The 18,386-nt window shown below is 39.6% G+C and overlaps 1 protein-coding gene across 2 annotated transcripts; it reads right to left on the reverse strand.

Annotated features, from left to right (window-relative positions):
- Positions 1-10,707: 10,707 nt before the first annotated feature.
- On the reverse strand, positions 10,708-14,768 carry LOC132785732 (insulin-like peptide receptor). 2 transcript variants are annotated; one of them, XM_060791960.1, is made up of 8 exons: positions 14,041-14,768; positions 12,925-13,462; positions 12,724-12,871; positions 12,269-12,667; positions 11,991-12,207; positions 11,669-11,931; positions 11,105-11,609; positions 10,709-10,939 (listed from the first exon to the last, which is right to left on the reverse strand). In XM_060791960.1, exons 1-8 carry the CDS (start codon positions 14,527-14,529, stop codon positions 10,919-10,921), a joined length of 2,580 nt encoding a protein of 859 aa, XP_060647943.1. In that variant the 5' UTR covers positions 14,530-14,768; the 3' UTR covers positions 10,709-10,918. The 2 variants fall into 2 exon arrangements, with proteins under 2 accessions (XP_060647942.1, XP_060647943.1); XM_060791959.1 differs by having other exon boundaries at positions 10,708-11,609.
- Between the last annotated feature and the right edge of the window lie 3,618 nt (positions 14,769-18,386).

An 18,386-nucleotide genomic window follows, 5' to 3' on the forward strand; every position in this document is an offset into this window, starting at 1 on the left:
GCCCCATCAACAGAGAGAACGAGAGAGAAAGAGAGTGAAAGAGATAGCGGAGGGAAAGCTACAAAAATGCAACATACCGCAAAATACAATAACTCATTCAAAACCCAATTTGTTTCCGGCCTGTTTCCCCAACGAATTAATTATGATATCAGCATAACAATTTGCATAACCTCAAAATGAAAGCCAGACATGCATATATACTTTGCCATTCACACACACAGATAGAGGAGAGAGGGGAGAAAGGAGAGAAAGGGGAGAGAGAGAGCTGACAGCATATCAGCCATGGTACAAATGAAATAAAGCTCGTTTTCCCCAAATGCCATATCAGCTCAGCAGATGTATAGCCAAAGATACAATATAGCAGCCGAACATCCAAACATCCAGTCGCTCTCTCCCTTCCCCTCTCCTCTCCTCCGCCATCACTTTCATGCCCTTAACTACAACAGCATCAATATTACAATATAAAAACTCATACGAGGCCACAAACGTGTTATTCATACTCTGTTGCCACAAGTTCTCTTACAATCTGATTAAACATAACAAGCTAGGAATGTATAAACAACAAATAATAAAAATATGTAGTTGCTAAACTTTATTTTTCAAAGTAATAACACTTTTTTTATCTTAAGAATTTCTTAAAAATAGTTATAGTAATTAAAATTCCAAAAAAAGGAAGACATCATTTTTATATCACTTCCAAATATGCATTTTATATATTGTACTATTCTAATTAAAATTGATTGAACACAAAATGCACAAATGCAAACGATATATAATATTGAAACGTGAATTTGAGAAACTAAATTTTGAAAAATAAATAGTATTTATCTTACAATACATCCCCGAAAATGCAGTATTAATAATGCAGCATATAATGTATTAAATGTCTGCATCAAAAAAGGCGATGTTTCGTATCTTAGAAATATAGATATTGTGAATAATTGAAAAGTCTTCTAGAACACACTAAATTATTTAATATTCTTTGCACCTCAAAAAAACATTTAATATATTTTTTTATTCAAAAAGTAAATGTAAATGAATGCTAAATATGAAAAATAATTTGAAAAGATTATAATGCTCCGCATAATGCCATCCAAAAATATGATTACTAAAAACCAAGTTTTTGTTCAACTCCTTTTCATACTTACTTCTTTTCCCCAATTTGGTCCGCATTTTGTATTATTCTTGTTGAATGAAATTAAAAGACATGAAAGCGAGTGCATTGTGTATTCGACTTGAATTGTCAGTTCTGTAGCCGCTTTTTTAGCCATATCTCGATGTGGCAGTGTGTCTTTTGGTCTGATGAAATTGCATAATCGCTTCCAGTTGTTGCACAATTATTGAAATGTGTCTGTGTTGACCGCCCACATCAGGCTGCGAGGGGCTGGCTTGAGTTTGGAGGCCTGAGTAGAAAGAAGGCACAGCCACAAGCAGTATGAGTAGGAGGAGGCGAAGGAGCAGGAGTGAGGGGGAACAGGAAGCAACCGCAGTGCCACGCCAAGCAACGAGCCGTAAAATTCACTCGGAGCTGGCGCTGGAAGCGCGTGCTGCAAAAACGCAAACGCAAAACGCAAATGAAATGCCATTTTTCAGTACAATGCCAACAACAAAGGCAATCAAAAATTTATAGGCGACGACAGGCAGACACATTGGGAGCACCGACATTCATTCTGTGGATGCATCGATGTGTATACGAATGCGAATGTGAATGTGGATGTGAATGTGAATGTGGATGTGAACGCGGACATGTTTCGTGGATTGTGGCTGGAAATGTGAATGTGCGGTTGTTGTCTCTTAAACATGAAACATTTAATTGCCAAGTTGCTGCAAATTGCTAGCAACATTATTTGACCAGCAAAATGGACAATTGTCGGACTCGCAGCTGACAACTGCCAACTGGACAACTGGCCAACTGGCAGAGGACAATTGGCAGCTTGTGGCCTACGTCTTGGCCACAAGCTAATTTACGAAATGCATTGCAGGCAATCAACGACAATTAGATGGCCAGCACTTGTGTCGTATGCGTAATATGCTAGTGGGGAGAAATATGGAAAAAACTATGCGAGCTTGTCATACAATGGTATATCTCACATCGATAGCATTGACAGTCGGAACTACTGCAGGCTGTGGCTGGAATCTTGGCACAACAAGGCAAAGGCTGTCAATTTCAGTTAACTGCTTCGTATGAAAGCAAAACCCAAGCCAAGTCAAGTCAAGCCAAAGTCAGTGGCACAGGAAAATTGAAGCGAACTCAACAATGCAACCACACAGAGGAGGCGACACTGACACTGACAACGACAACGACGACGACGACGACGACAACAACAGAGCGGACATTTTCACATGCAACTTCCGTTTCCGATTCGCTTTTGTCTGCCTTCAATTCTATTCCTTTTTTTCTCTCAATTTTTTCTCTTATCCATTCAACGTTTAGCCTTTGGGCCTGAAACAAAAACAACAACAACAACAGCAGCAGCAGCAGCAGGGGAGTAACAACAATTGGCCTGCCAGTGACATGGCTGTAGATTGCTACCAATAGGGACACCCTTTGCCAGCTGGAGCCCAACGCGATTGCCCCTTTGCTTGTTGAGGTGTGTTTGAGCTGCTGTAGAACATGTGTTTCGACATTCTGCAGCAGCTGGTGCCTTTGCGTTCTCTTGATTGAATTTGCCAACAGCCAACTGCGAACTGGCTGTTAACTAACATTCGACTGTTAGCACCAAATTCGTAGCGAGCTGATTGAAATTTTCAACTGCAGTCGATGATTCAGCACATTTTTAATGACTTTCATTACTCATACGCCGTGTAAGCATTTCAGACCAATCAACATTTCCTTTGTTTTGTCTATTCTATTGCTTATGATAGCCATCTTCAGTCCACAAGCCATTTCAACCCCCTTTTGATTATTATCAACTTTTCGCATAGCCAAACACATTTCACGTCTATAATACCAATTAGAGAGCTGCGCTCACAAAACAACCCCAACGACAGCCACAGCCAAAGCGACCCCCAAAACAATTCAATTATCTCAACACAACGCGCGTCCAGTGAAATGTCTGAGCTGCAACAGTTCTCGGTGTCGCATCAAATGAAAGTCACTTGCACTTTCAAACAAATTACTTTTCGCCACAACATCGCTAAGTCGCCAGACCAAAGCCAGAGCGCGCTCGCTGAAAAACTTAATAAATCCCAACTTGGCTCGCTGGCTGATTATAAAACTAGACTGCAGGACAGCACAAGGCATAATAAAACAAAGGCCAGTCTAACGTTTGATTATGTCGACTTTTTGATGCTCTTCTTAAAGAAAATCTAATTGAAGTGCAGCTCAAAAGAGTTACAAATCAAGAATGTAAAATCATTAAAGAGTTTTTATGAAATTATATAAAAAATCATAGAAGTAAGCATGAGTATATATTACAAAGAAAAAGTATTGAGAAATTAGAAGTTAGAATCTAAAATCATTAAAGATTTTGTATGAAATTAAATAAAAAATCACAGAAGTAATCATGAGTATATATTAGAAAGAAAAAGTATTGAGAAATTCGATATTTTGTACTTAATATATTAAATATATTTAATGAAGTACATTCCATTAATGAAAGAAAAACAAAATTTTTAACAATGTATCTAAATATATCAAAATGCATATAAAACCAAATATTAAAAAAAAAAAATTGATACCAAAGAAAGGTATAAGCCTCTCGCAATATTGAAATAAAAAGCAAAATAATTTACAAAAAACTTACGTAAAATTATATAAAAAAAACTATATAATAGAAAATAATAGAACTTACCTGTAAAGTTTCAACTATGAAAATATAATTAAAACCCAGTCTCAAAAAAAGGAAAAATGTACACCAAATAAAAGAATCTAACTTCGAAGTAACTCATGTGAATATTTTGCAAAAATTATTCACATAATAAACTAAACTTAAATGCAAAACTCTCTCAACAACTTTAATAAAAACTTTCGACTGTTAACCAAGTGAACCGAGCGAGGCGAAAGAAAGAGTATTTGGATTTACAAATGTAATCGAGAGAGTGGCAGCGACAGATAATAATCAGCACTGTTTGCCTCTTATAAAGAGGGGGCGACACGAAAAGGGAGCGGATAGCATATAACAGTTACATATAAATGTGTATATACGTATACGTAATTTTTTCCAGTTATTTGCAGTTTTTATAGCAGTTTCCCTTGACGCAAGTTCCTGTTCGTGCTGTGTTTTGTCTCTGGCACGAAGTGAGGAGCTTCATTATGCTCAAATGTCGCATAATAAAAATGTCAAACGGCGACAAATATGACAGGATATACGATACTAATGAACTGTCAGTCCAGGGTCCAGGATGTGGACGCCGTGTGGCCGCCAGAAGGGAAAAGCAAAAGCGAAAAAAAATAACACAGGAAAAAAAAAAGTTATCGCGAATTGGCAATTCGATTGTTGCGGATTGAGTGGAACGGACTCCGCTCCCCTCTTCAACGATCTCCTTGCTGACTATGCGAAAGCCAGACACAGACACAGTTACTTAACAAGCGGTGAGCGTACAATGGCCAAATGGAAATTGGATTTCTTGTGCGAAGTTTGGACAATAGATGGCGCCACGGGCAGCACAGCATCCTTGATTGCTCCAACAGCGCGATTGCAGAAGCTGTACTACTTTACTTTATTCTTCGTTCGCTTCTCCGATGAGTGCATGCAAAAAAATTTTTTTAATTAAAATTATGGCAAGCCAAATGACTAGCAAAGTGAGTATGGCGATCAGCGGGAGTGGTTTTTTCTGTATACTACACATAGATATAGGTTAAACCATTTGCTTGGGCAAGTTACTCGAAGAGATTCTTGGACACAAAGTTCCTGACGAGTTGGCACAAGTCGCACAGTCGGCATTTGGGAAGCGGAATGCAAAAACTTTTTTCGGGTTACAGATGAAGTAGAAGTTGAAGCTGTAGCTGTAGCTGTAACTGCAGCTGAAGTTGTAGTTGCAGTTGCAAAAAGGCCACAGAGCGCACACAGGATGTCGACGGGAGATTGCCACACAAATGAGCAGCGGCAATCGGCAGCGGCAACGGCAACGGCAACGGCAACGGAAAATGCACAAAACTTAACCTAATGAACATTAAGATAATGCAACAACAAGAGAGAAGAAGAGGAGGCAACCCTGGCGGACTGCTTTGGCTGTCCCATGGCTACATAATTCTGCATTCGACCTCAGAGCACAGCCACAAAAGTTTTGCTTACTACAACAGAACCCTCGCACCGTCAGTGGCAACCCCTCCTCCCTCTCTCCTCTCACTCCGTTGCCTTGATGTCCGTCTCCAAATGCAGTCGGAAACTTGCGTTTGCCATTTGCCAGTTGCCAGTTTGCATTCTGGAAGCAACATAAAGTTTTTAGCTTATGTTGTGATTTTTATGGCTAAGGAGAATGCGACAGACAAACAGAGAAAGAGAGAGGGAGTGAGAGTGAGAGAGAGAGAGAATGAGCTCAGACTCTGACTGGCACACCAAAATGAAGATAAGTTTTATGTGGCGCGGAAATTAAGAAGTTTGTTTATAGTACTACATTACAGTAGCACATAGCTTAAGCAATGCATGTCCCTTGTCCTTTTTTTAGTGTCACACTGATGGCACATGCATATCTTCCTCCTCTTCAATGTTAACGACACTGTCATTAGCTGGTCGTATTTCGAAAATGTGCAAAATGTTATTAAATGTATTAAGAATTCATTAGTTGTCCTTATGGCCAACTTCAAGTCAAAGCAAAGCTCTGGGCCATCATTAAATATGCATTTATTTTATTATCAAAACTTCAATTGTATTCGGACTCAATAAGCTCACCTGCGAAGCCCCATTAATGCGCTGTCAATGCTTTTGTTTCAACTTTGTTTAGCATAATAAAAGCCAGCGACCGAGCGACAGCTGAGCAAAAGTATGAGTCTTATTAAATAATAAATCTAATTAGAAAATTGTTAAATCTCTACGATAAAGACACACAACCCAAAATGACATTTTAATTAAAATAATTGCATAGATATCTAAATTATTGATACGAATCATGCAACATGATGATATTGATGGTTTAATTATTATTATTAAACATTGATTTGAAATGTGAATAAAACTTTCAACTCAATTCAAGAGAGTAAGCATATTTAAACATAATGAACAAACTGTTTAAATGGAAAAGCGAAAGCAGGTGCTCAAGCATGTTGTGGCAAGTCAGCATGCAACGTGTGGCAAATGTCGCCAAGTAAAAATCCAAACACGTGCCGTACCAACTTCAATTTCAACTCCAACTCCAACAAGTCGCCCTCTTTGCTGACTATCTCCTAATTAACTTGCTTGCAACGTGGGGCAAACAAAAAAATATATATACGACGCAAATAATCATGGCTAGTTGAAGTAACGAGTACTCGTTCTTGTTCTCATTCTTATTCTCATTGCCATTCTATTTCTCATGGTCGGAGTTTGGCAAACCTCAGCTAAAGCCATAAAACGTCGTGAGACAACTTTCAGCAATTAATTATCCGCAAAGTTTTCAATTACAAGCCAATTACGCCCGAGCATCAACCCATTGCCGCACATGAGTCTGAGTCTGAGTCTGAGCAAGAGTGTGTGGCATATCACGTACCTGTAGCTGAGGCAAATAAAATTTTATTGAGCACCAAGCAGCAAGCAGCAGCAACATCATCATCGTCAACTGTCGATATTCATGTTCCCCTCTTGCATTGGCTGTCGGAGTCGCTGACACGTTTTGCCAACACATCATACAACGTTGATGATGGCCAAATGAATGCGTCCTGCTGCCATAACGGAAATGCACTGAAGCGTCGGCGTGCAAGCGAGATAGCATGCACTTTTGCAAATGGCTGACAAATATGGCGACGCAACACAATGGCCGACTTCAGTTGATGCCGCTGTCGTTGTACTGTGTTTTTGTGTGCGCAAATTTACACGGAATTGCAATCGAATCGTGTCGGGAATATAGGCAACAACAATAACAACAACAACCGTAGTGCAGACAAATTGCAGAAATTCGCATTTGCCAGAGTCATTGTGGCCGGAGTAATGCAAGTTGGTGCCAGAGGATATTGGTTTTTCGGCAGCATTCTGTTGACGTTTCAAATGCGCACTTAATTAAGCTATAATTTTCAATATTGTGCGAGTTGGTCGCTAAGCAAAGTTGCCTCAGTTGGCCCCAGCTATTGACATGTTATACAAATTGTTTAGTAAAGATACACAAGGGGCAAGATGTGATGTTGAAGAACAATGCAATGGACATGAAGCAAAAATAAGGCGCTAAATGCAATTAATTATAATCAAATGAAGTGCAATTTAGTCATTTGAATTACTCAACAAACGATAACACAAATCGATATCAAGCTCATTAAAAAGAGGTCACTATGGAACGTTTGCCAGCTTATTATACAACATTTATTATTTATCTATCACAGTCACTTAACAGTCGTTCTCGTTCTCATTTTTTTTGTGGGTAAACAATTGACCTTAACTATGACCCGTAAACGACCTCTTATAAGCAGTTAATCGTTCGATATTACTAACTATAGTACAAATTGCCACCCACATGTAATGTGGTCTAACTGCACCCGCAATGAGTGATTGACAATAATGTCAATATATCAACTGGCATGTTTGTCCAAAAACGAAATAGCCTACAACGAGAGAGTATGAGCTTGTGAGAGTGTAAAGCCCAAACAAATTGAATTTAATTACACTACGCCTGGGTATAAAATCGTATATGGGGAGTCTCATTCAATCAATTCTTGCTAAATTATTCAAATGTCAAGATTTGAAAGACAAACATGAAAAGTGTTTTGCCGCAGCTCGGCATCTATTTCCAGTACTATTAATACGACAAAAAAAAGGTAGAAAAATACACATGCAATAATAGTAAAAATAGGAAAAAATAAACGGATATCTACCATCTAAATTGTCATGTTTAACTTAAAGTGGAACTTTGGAGCTGCTACTATTGGACAATTGCCAACACACTTGAATTATTTATGAAAGTGGTAGCAACAAGAGCACATGCCGTGTCAACATCAAAGCCAACGTCACCTGCAGAGAGAGAAAGAGAGAGAGAGAAAGCTCATTGCGAGCACTCGTACTCGTAAAATGCGCAAAAGTTCTCTGGCTAAGGACGAAGAGAAAAAGAGAAAATGTGCACTTGGTTGCGAGTCTCTTGGTTATTGCACGTGAATACTTGAATGGTTACTTCGTCTGCTCGTATCAGCACAATTTGATTTAACTCAAATTAAAATCAGCTGAGCGAGTCCGAGTACCGAGTACTTACTAACTGACCCTCTTTATACACATTATCCGGATACATTTATCTAAACATTGCCAATTGGATTCGTAATGTGAATGTCGGCCAGACAAAACGACTGGATAACAGAGTAATGAGTTAGCCACTCGAATGGCAAATTCCAACGCTTACCTGCATATGTGCTTCGCATACAAGAAAGTGTGCGAAAAAGTGAGGTTATGGCGAAAAAGTGAGGTTAGAGCTGACTGCAAGCAAATTGCATTTGCACAAAAAATACCAAACTAAAACACGTCTTGGATTTTATTGAGAAAGTTTGCATTAGTGCAAATAAAAACTATAGATGTTAGTCTTTCAAATTTAAGTTTGCTAGAAAATGAATTGTTATATTTTTTGTAAACATCATAAAAAACTTTGGAAATAACTTAAAAATTGCACACTGAAACACATTTTTAATAAAGGTCGCAATGCAAAATTAAATTATAATCAAATAATACTTGATTTTGAATTTTGTTTAATCCATTTTGAGAAATTATACTGTTAAATATGTATGTTAGGTTAGGTTAACATAACTTAAAAATATTTAATTTAAGGTAAATATTGGTTATGGTGAAATAAAATTACTTTATCAGTAACTTTATGTCAAAGATACATTTTCGTCTGAACTTGTATCTTTAACTTTAGCTATAAATTTAAATTTAACCTTCACTGCAATTCTAAGCTGTACCTAAACTTGACTGCGGCAGTTGAGTGTTACTTTCGCTGTAAACTGAAATGCAGACTGATTGCATAAATTACTCGACAGATCATTACCGCCAGGGTTATCTCACGTTTCACAAAGAATGTCTGCGAGCGAGTGAGCGAGAGAGGGAGAGAGAGGCAGATAGATAGTGTGTCCATATATCAATAGCCATATGCCAACTACAAGTAGAACTGCCATTAGGAGCAGGACAGCCCAAAGGGCGCTGCTTTACCTGGCAGTTAAAAACGAAATCCGGTGCGAGTCCATGACTAAAGGTAAACTGAAAGGCGTCGATGTCGATGCTGCCTCGTGAGCGTGTGTGTGTGTGTGTGTTTGAGAGTATGCGTGTTGCAAGGACAATAGAAGTGAGCACAGTACATAGCACAGCGAACTCACGGCGAACTGCATTGGGAAGCACTCAGTTAAATTGTTCAAACTGTCTGACGAGTGAGTCCTTACAGCCTTGCAAACAGCACACAGGAGCAGCAAGAAGAAGGGGAGAGAGAAAAGCGGTGTATGTGGAGCAAAGTGCTTGCCATATAGCAGTGCATAGATAACAAACGAGTGCAAGGATAACGAGGGTCTCTGGGTCTCTAACCGCGCCGGAAGTGTGCGAAAAATGGCGCAACAGTAAAAGTGCCGAAGACATTGAAATATTGAAATACAATTGGTTTAGGATTTTGTCAGATACCCGAGACCGAGACCGGGACCGAGACCAAGTCAAAGGCAGTTTTTGGCGGATGGCACTTTAAAAACCGCATCAGGACGCCAGCTTAGCCTGAGTGCTGTTGCGCAAACTGTCGAACTGTGAACTGCGAGCTGGAAACTGGAAACTGAGCACCCCAAAAGACATTGTGGTCTCGCTGTCAGCGACAGGCAACTACACACACACACACACACACACACATACAGAGAAAGTGCAAATCCTTTTTCGTACAAACAACGTTGTCCTTGCCGCGCCGTGTCGCTGAGTTGAGTTGCGTTGCGGCTCCTTCGTCAATCAACAGCGGCTTCGCCATTGAGTGGGACACGTTTCGGCAAAAGTTTCCTGCTGAGCCAAAGTTCACCACAAACAAGGCGACACATGACACGTACTCAACTCGACTTCGCTTCCATCTACCCATCTACCCATCTCCTCATCTCATCATCGTCATATTCTACTAGGTTCGTCTTCGTCTTCGTCTCTGTCTTGGGCTTGGGATTATTTTTAGTTTGCTTCGACAATTCTTCTTCAGCGTTCTCTCGCTCTCTCTGCATTTCGGCACTGTTTTAAAGTTTAAAGCTCTTTTGTGGCATATTTGCATATTAAGTGGCATGCGTTGAACGTTTGCAACAGCCAACACAGCGCTCAAGTATGCTGTGTAGTGTAGTGTTTTAGGTGCTCTACACTCTCTTTAGCTTTTTGTGTTAAAGTCCCAAAGTCCCACCCCGTCCCAGGTGTTGCTGTTGTTAGTTTACGTAGGCTTATTGTTGAGCCCGAAACCGTTGTGCCAACTTGCAAAATGTCAAAAATCAGTGCCTGCCACATTCACTGGCTCCGGATTAAAGCTCTGTCTTCTGCAGCCGTGTGTGTGTAATAGTGTGTTAGAGATTTTGCGGGTACGCCCACGTCTAAATGTCTGGTTAAGACTTTAAAAGCCTCACTGTAATGCCAACAAGCTAAAAACTCAAATTACCATAGATAAAAGGATTTTCAAATTTCATTTATACTCTTTCTCTCTCTCTCTTCGAATAAAACTTTCGCAAAATACATTTTACACATTATAATACTCAGTTAACATACATTTACATACACGTAACACATATATCACTTTATAAAATCCACATTTTTTTTGCAATAGTTTTCATTTCGTCTCTCTCTCTCTCTCTCTTTAAATCACTAAGACCCTGAGTATTTCAATAGATCTCTCTAAAAGTCTATAGAAAAAATTAAAAACAATAAAAGGAAAACGATTAATTTGAGTAACAATATGGTTAATGGAAAGATAATTTAAATAGTATCCCTTTCCCTTTGAGGATAGTTCGTCAGAATAATTTGTTCATTTGTTGGAGACGTTTTCTTTCTGCCAGTATTGGTTCTACCTCAGCGCTGATGGTCCTAACCGTCAATATCGCCGGATTCGAGCAACCGTTGACAACGCCTTCAACACAGGCTCGCACATAGATGCGATAGTATTGATTTTGCAGCAAGTTCGTCATATTGTAATATTGCTGATTGCCCGGCACTACAAATCCCTTAATTTCCTCCTCCACAACGCACTTCTGTTCGAGTTGATTGGCCACCGAAACATCGGAGCTGTGGCACTTGGGCGGATCGTGCAATATGCGAAACTTCTCTTGATCCACATCCTGAATATTGCGTGTCCTCTCCTCCACTTGTAAACGGAATATTTCATACAGTTCCGCAGTTATTTCCTTTGGTTTGGTCACATTTGCAGATGATGGGGCTTCGGTTGTAGTAGTAGTTGTTGTTGTTGTTGTCGTTGTTGGATTCTCAACAACTTGACTCATGGGACGACCTGATATTAGATCCGTATAATCCACAACCTTTTCAAACTTGTCTTGCTTGACTGGCGGTCGACGACGTCTAGAAACAAAATTCATTATAGGAACTAATCTAAAATCTAGTTATTTTGCTTTGCTTACGACACATAGATGAGATTGGGCAGCGCTTCTTCGTAGGTTGTCTGCGTCTTATTGAAATACTTCTCCACCTCCGGCTGTGGACCCGAATAATATGGCTCCGGATCATTGCACTCACAATTGGGGGGATCGTTGATAAAGAGAGGCTTCTCCATGCCATAACTTTTGGTCTTGTTCTCCTCGCTTGTTAGATTATGCAGCTCATAATCAATAATGTATTTGGTGATGTTGCCATTGGGACGTTGCGGCGGCCACCAATGCACCATCTAAAAGAAAGAGGGCTCTTAGTATTACTTTATTTTAAATCATTTGCTTTTATACACACGATTTGTGTGTGGATTTCCGAGATGCCATAGAGGCGTCGCGGAGGACTCGGTTTGCTTGGCAGAGTGCGGAAATATTGTATCTTCGAATAAGCTTCCATTTGCCGGTGGTAATCCCAAGGTGACATGGACTTTACAAAGTATGCATACTGTGTGTAGGGCTTCAGATTGCTGATCATATGCCGACGATTCTTGCCGATTGACACATCCATTAGCCAACTACAAAAAAGTTAATTTAATGTCATTCAATTGAAATTTATTTTTTTCATACTCAACTTACTTGTCATGCCCACAACCATGGCGACCATCGTACATGGTTATATTGCGCTTGGGTGCTTCCATGAAATGATACGTATATCCAATTAGATTACTAACATATTCATACTTCATAAAATCGAGCACAATGCTGACAGCCGTCGCGTTAATATCCTGAATTTGTGGATCCAATGTGGACACATCTTCGCCACAAATCATGCGCTCGCCATTCGAATTCGGCGACACATCGGCTACGGATATTTCGGACTTTAGGTTTTTCAGCGCGGGCTGCAGATTCAAGATTTTCTCATAGCACAAGCGAGGATTCAAATGGAAGAAAATTGAGCCATGCTGTATGGCCACCTGGCGATTTGTGGGCCAAATGTGCTCCAAGTGATAATTATTGACCACATACAAAGCGTATCTAAAGAGACAATCTTACAATAAACCATTTTATGTGTATTGGGAAGCTTTACTCACTTCTTCTCAATGAGCTCATCGCCGCGTATGGTGTCAAGATTCATGAGAAATGTCAGCGACATCAACGGTGCGGAGTGTATCACCTTTAGATACCCTGTAATCTCCTTGATGTTGCCCAAAGCTTGCTCTAATGCTTTCACAATTGGCTCTAGAATTGAGAACTTTAAATTGATTTTCTATTTATCATTCTCTCAAGCTTACCTTTAATATCCACCAGTTCGATAATCAGCGAACCTTGGATGCTCACACAATCCCTCAGCTGCTCCAAGTCCTCGACACGCTTCACGTGATAAAGTCCCCTACACTCCAGATCGCATTGCTTTCCCCCATTGGCATCTATAATGGGCTTGTGATTCTTAGGACACTGATCGACACAACGCAAGCCTTGAGCCAATGTAATGAGATTCAGCTGTTGACATTCCTTGCCTGCAATGCACTGGCGTTTGTTCAGCTCATAGCTGGCAATGCATTGATTCACACAGCGTCCATTGCGCTGATAATTGCCACACAGCGTACAATTCTGACTGGAGCAACCGGTGAGGCAATTGTGATCACAACAAGTGCCATTCACATCGCAGCCAAAGCGACCACAACTCGCCGGGCAACCCTCGACCTTGGGCCGAGTCAACTTCAACTGAGGCGCGAGAATTCTCCAGCAGTAGGCCATATTCTTGTGGAGATAATCATAGTCTGCAGATAGACCATTGCACAAGGGACAATGATTTGGCGATCTGTTGCCCTGGAAAGCGAAAGTTACGTGAAGTGTGAAAAGTGAAATATACCGGGTATAAATTTGAAGAAAGGGTATATACGAATTTTGTGAAAGGCAAAGAAGTTATTGGACAAAATATACAAAATATAATATAGTAAAGTGTGAAAAGTGATATATACCCGGTATCCATAAGGTGAAAGGGTATATACAAATTTTGTAATAATCCAAAAAGTTATTGCATAAAATATTTAGGAAGACTTTAAAGTATTGGATAAAAAATGCTGGATATTTTTAAAAAATCTTATAAAATGAATAATGTATATACAAATCACTTTACTTATTTTTATATACTACTCTAAATTTCTTTGATGTCAACATATTTTTCTTTTCAAAATTGTTAGCAAAGTTATTTCTCGATTTTGTCGTACTCTTAAAAAGTTTGTAGTGAGTATTGCGAAGTCAAGTCGATTTTTTGGTACTCCAAAAAAATTGGTATTGCGTATTCCAAAGTCGAGCGCACTCGTTCACTTATTTATTTGTTTCTTTTAACAATTCTGTCGCTTATACTAACTATTATCAACAACTTATTTTCCACTTTCACTTACCTTTATGGAGAAATGCTGCTTGGTGCTGTTACCCAACAAATAAACCCAGTCGATGGTATCCACATAGCAGAGCGTAGGATTATTCTCGATGCGTATTTTGCCATCCTGTATGCGCAACAATTGCAACAGTCCAATCTCCCGCAGATTGCGATTCTCGTAGACAACGAATGAATACTGATTGAAGAGCAGCTCCCGACCACGAATGAGACGCAGCTTAGGGAAAATGTACTCGGCAGTGAGCAGACCCGTCGTATGATAGATCAGCAGATAGTCGGTGATTTCGGTGACATTCGTTTGCAGCTGAGTGAGATTGACATTTCCCGGCAGCTGGAGATTTGCGATGCGCACATGACCCACAACAAGGCTGCAGTTGCGCAGTTGATCAAAGTCCGAGAGTTTGCGCACTTCGATCGAACCGCAAATGTTCTCAGCTCGTATGATGGCGGCCAGGGGGCAGAGAAGAAGTAACCCGAATAGAGAGCGCCACATTTTGATGCTGACGCATTCAATTGAGAGCACTTGACCCGATTGACATGCAGCAGAAGAATGCACAATTAGCTGCCCTCTCTCTATAAATTGCCCAATTGAATGCCAATGTCGTTCGTTCTCCCCAAAAGACACAGTAAAGTTGTTTATGATGGTTCTATTTTTCTATTTTTCTATTTTTGTAGCGGCTTCCGAGTGCCAAACGCGCTCCGTTAACGACGACGTTTCAGTTTCAACTGATTTGCCCTGGCGAACAAAACGAATCCAAAATGAAACGAATCGTCCCCATGGCGATTGCGTTCGATCTTTTCAATTAGCTAAAGCCCTGCTCTGCTCTGCTCTGCTCTCCATCTTTCGTTCGTTCTTTTTATTTTTTGCTGATTATTGTTTTTGTTTCGCATTTCGAGACTTGCCGGCAATTCTTCGCTTTCAAAATTTCTCGCTTTGCACACCAGCTGCAAAACTGTGTGTACACTTTACTAATTATTTGCCGTTCACTGAAGTTTATTCTATTTTCCAGCTGGTGTGAGGGTGAAGCAAGAAGTGAGAAGCTGCAGAGGCTTGAGCTGAAGGGGAGTTAAAGAAATGGAAGATTGATAATCCAAATACGAAATGGAAGATTGATAGTCCAAATATGAAATAATAAACAAAATTTTTAATGAGAGTGAAATAAAGTTGTATTTTGAAATGCAATTTAATTTTAAATAAATTTTCAAAACAAATTTTAAAGAAATAAATGTAAATTGGGGTCATAAAGATAATATAATTCAATACAAATTAAATAAGCTATAAGTATACAAATTAAATAATATAATAACAAAAAAAAAAGGAATAAATTTAAAGACAGTTTTCAATATTCATATGATGCCTCTTTATTTGACTGATATTACAAAATATCATTTATTTTTTTATTCACTCTTTTTATATTTGTAAACCCCCTCTAAATATTCTAAGCTCCACCCATGTCTCGTTCTGTCGCCGTGATGCTAATCGTCTGATGCGTTTCTGCAATTCTTTCGGGCAACTGTTGCCTTGCAGCTTTATTCTCTTCCACTTCCTTTGCGCCGGCAGTCAAAACACTTGTTGCCCTTGCCCATCTCCCCCTTCGCAAGCCCTTCAGCACGACCTTTCAACTGAGGCTGCAGAACCGGTTCACAGAGAGACCCTTCCTTTACCCTTCCTTTGCGCATCTCGTCGACTGTTTTGCACTTTTATCGTTTTGTTTGTGTGTTCATTCCTTTGTTTTCTTAGATGCTGCGTTAACTGATAAGAAAAATGCGCCGCTGTGCAGAATAAAACAACAACAAAAATTAAGTTGCAACGGTGAACATTTCAATTAGAGTAAAGCAGAGAGTAGAAAACAAACGCTGGAAAAGAGTGAGAAAGGAAAGTAAAGGAAAGAAAAGGAATCGAGGCAGAAGTAAGCGAAGCGAAGTGGCGCAAAGCGAGCAATTGGCGGTTTCAGTTGAGTCAATTCAAGTACAAATAATGTTAACAATGTGTTCTGATGAAGGCTAATAAAATGCAATTGAAATTAATTGAGGTGAAAACAAGAAATGCGCAGTGAAAGCAGCAAATACAACGCAGCCAATAAACCACTCTAACTGGACATACTACAAAATACCCTAGCAAATTAAGTGAAGGGTATATTTGTGAAGTGGATTGCCCATCATCACAATGCATAGATTGTTGATTTTTTCTGTGATTTACAAATTGATAAGTTAGATAACGAGGTTGTCTCTTTCTTTCTATCTCTATCTGGCTCTCTCTCTAGGCAGATTGAATTTCCAATTCCGTGAATTCAATAAATTAGTATTTCCATGTAGGTCAAGCTACATATATTCATCATATGGTGCATAATTGACTCTCTTTGATGCATTTCATTTGCAGCATGTACAAATAAATGAAAAGCAATTAATTAATTAAGATTGAAAATCAATTTAAATCGAATTCAAATGACTGTTGTAAATAACAGCGTTCACCAGCATAAATCACACAAAGACAAGCATAGCGAATAAAATTGTATATAAATTGTATGACAGAATGAATATATCGGTTGCCATTTGTAAAATTATAATAAGATAAGTCAGTTGCAGCATATGTTCACGATAAGCTCACAATATTGCTAAAATCTTAACATAAAATAGTAAACATAAAAATGTTTCCACTTGATCAGTAATAGTAAACTTAAAACTACACTTAGTTTAGCATTTTCAAATGAAATAAAGATTCGCGACTGATTACCGCAAAAGCGCAATGCGACAAATATACGTGTGAAAAAGCCAAAAGTGATATGACAAAATCGCGGCGTGCAAAACTCACACCTCACACACACTCACACACACACACTCATTCACTGAATGAGAGAGAGAGCACAAGGCAAAGGCAGCTGTCGGAGCCAACTGATGCCGCTGAATCAATTTTCATGAACATTTTGTGGGCTGCGCTGATGAGGATCGTAAATTGAATGCAGCATACTTTCGGGCGGCATGTCAAACTATGTAGTTGTCGTTGTAGTACTTCCCTGTGCGCGCCAATTATTGAATATGCCAGCAATAACGACACGGATGGACGCAGCCAGCCACACGACCAACGCAGCACACAGAAGAGCAGAGCAGAGCACAGCCGCCACCACACACACACATACATAGTGCCATGGGCTATATAATCCAGTGGCATGCCAACTGGGAGACACCTACAGCATCATCGTCGATGGAGGCGGCAAACACGTAACGGCATTTTGTGGCGCGTGATAGGAATCCATAGCAGTCTTTGCTGCCAGCTACGCTGTGAATACGTGTGCATATGCCTACTACATATACTTATAAGCATCTCTCTCTCTCTCTACGCTCTCCCTCCAGCCTGCAGCCTCGACAACTACTACTGTTCACGCATCTCCCCAAGGCGCTTCATAAGTCAGTCAGTCCCACGCACGTCGCTGCATTTAAGTGCCAAATTAGAGCCGTGGTAGAGACCGCTTCGTGTGTGTGTGTGTGCGCTGCACATGGCAGCCGCCATCAACTATAAATCAAGAGTGAAGCGCATCTTATGCAATTTATGGCATGCCAATTCAAAAGAATCTGCCGCCTCATCATCTCTATTATTAAGTAGTTGGCAGCGCTTAAAATTAATTGACTTTCCACATCAAATTCAACTAACAGCAAGTGCTGGCAGCAGCAGCCAACTCACACACACATACACACACACACACACACCGTTTCAAGGCCTGACACTTGCTAATGCCGTTTGACATCTAAATAAATATAGAAAAAATACATGTGTGTGAGCACATATTAAATTCTATGACGCACCTAAAAGTATGCAGCACATTTTTGCAGCACAATTGATTTTATGTGACATGCCAAAGCATTATGATTTTGCAATAACTTTCGACGAGTTTAGTTGGATTTTAAATCACTTTTTTAACTCGAAAATGGCAGCACACACATTTTTTTCGATTTTTCAGCATTATGGCAACTTAATCTAGATTTATACCCACACCTATTTTTACTCTCTCTGCGTAGGAAAATGAATTGCAGTTTCTCAGGCAGTTTCTATTATAGTCACATTTTAAAATATAACCATAAATTATTTGATATAAATACGCATACGCAATGCGAACGGAATTAAACTGAATTTCAATTACAGAACGCACGAAAGGCCACTTGACTAACATTTGCGTGTCGATTGCAGTCGCCTTTGATTGTGGCAGGTGTGTGGTTTGCCTTTGTGTGTGGTGTCCTTATACACACGCACATACACACACTTATGCAAGCTTGAAGGAATCTGTAAAACAAAAGGCGAAAGCATTTAAAAATAGCTCAATTTATTCAACTTGCGTGTGCTTGCCGAAGCGTTGG

The sequence above is a fragment of the Drosophila nasuta genome, chromosome 2R (genome assembly GCF_023558535.2).
Source record: "Drosophila nasuta strain 15112-1781.00 chromosome 2R, ASM2355853v1, whole genome shotgun sequence".
In the NCBI taxonomy this organism is placed as follows: Eukaryota; Metazoa; Arthropoda; class Insecta; order Diptera; family Drosophilidae; genus Drosophila; species Drosophila nasuta.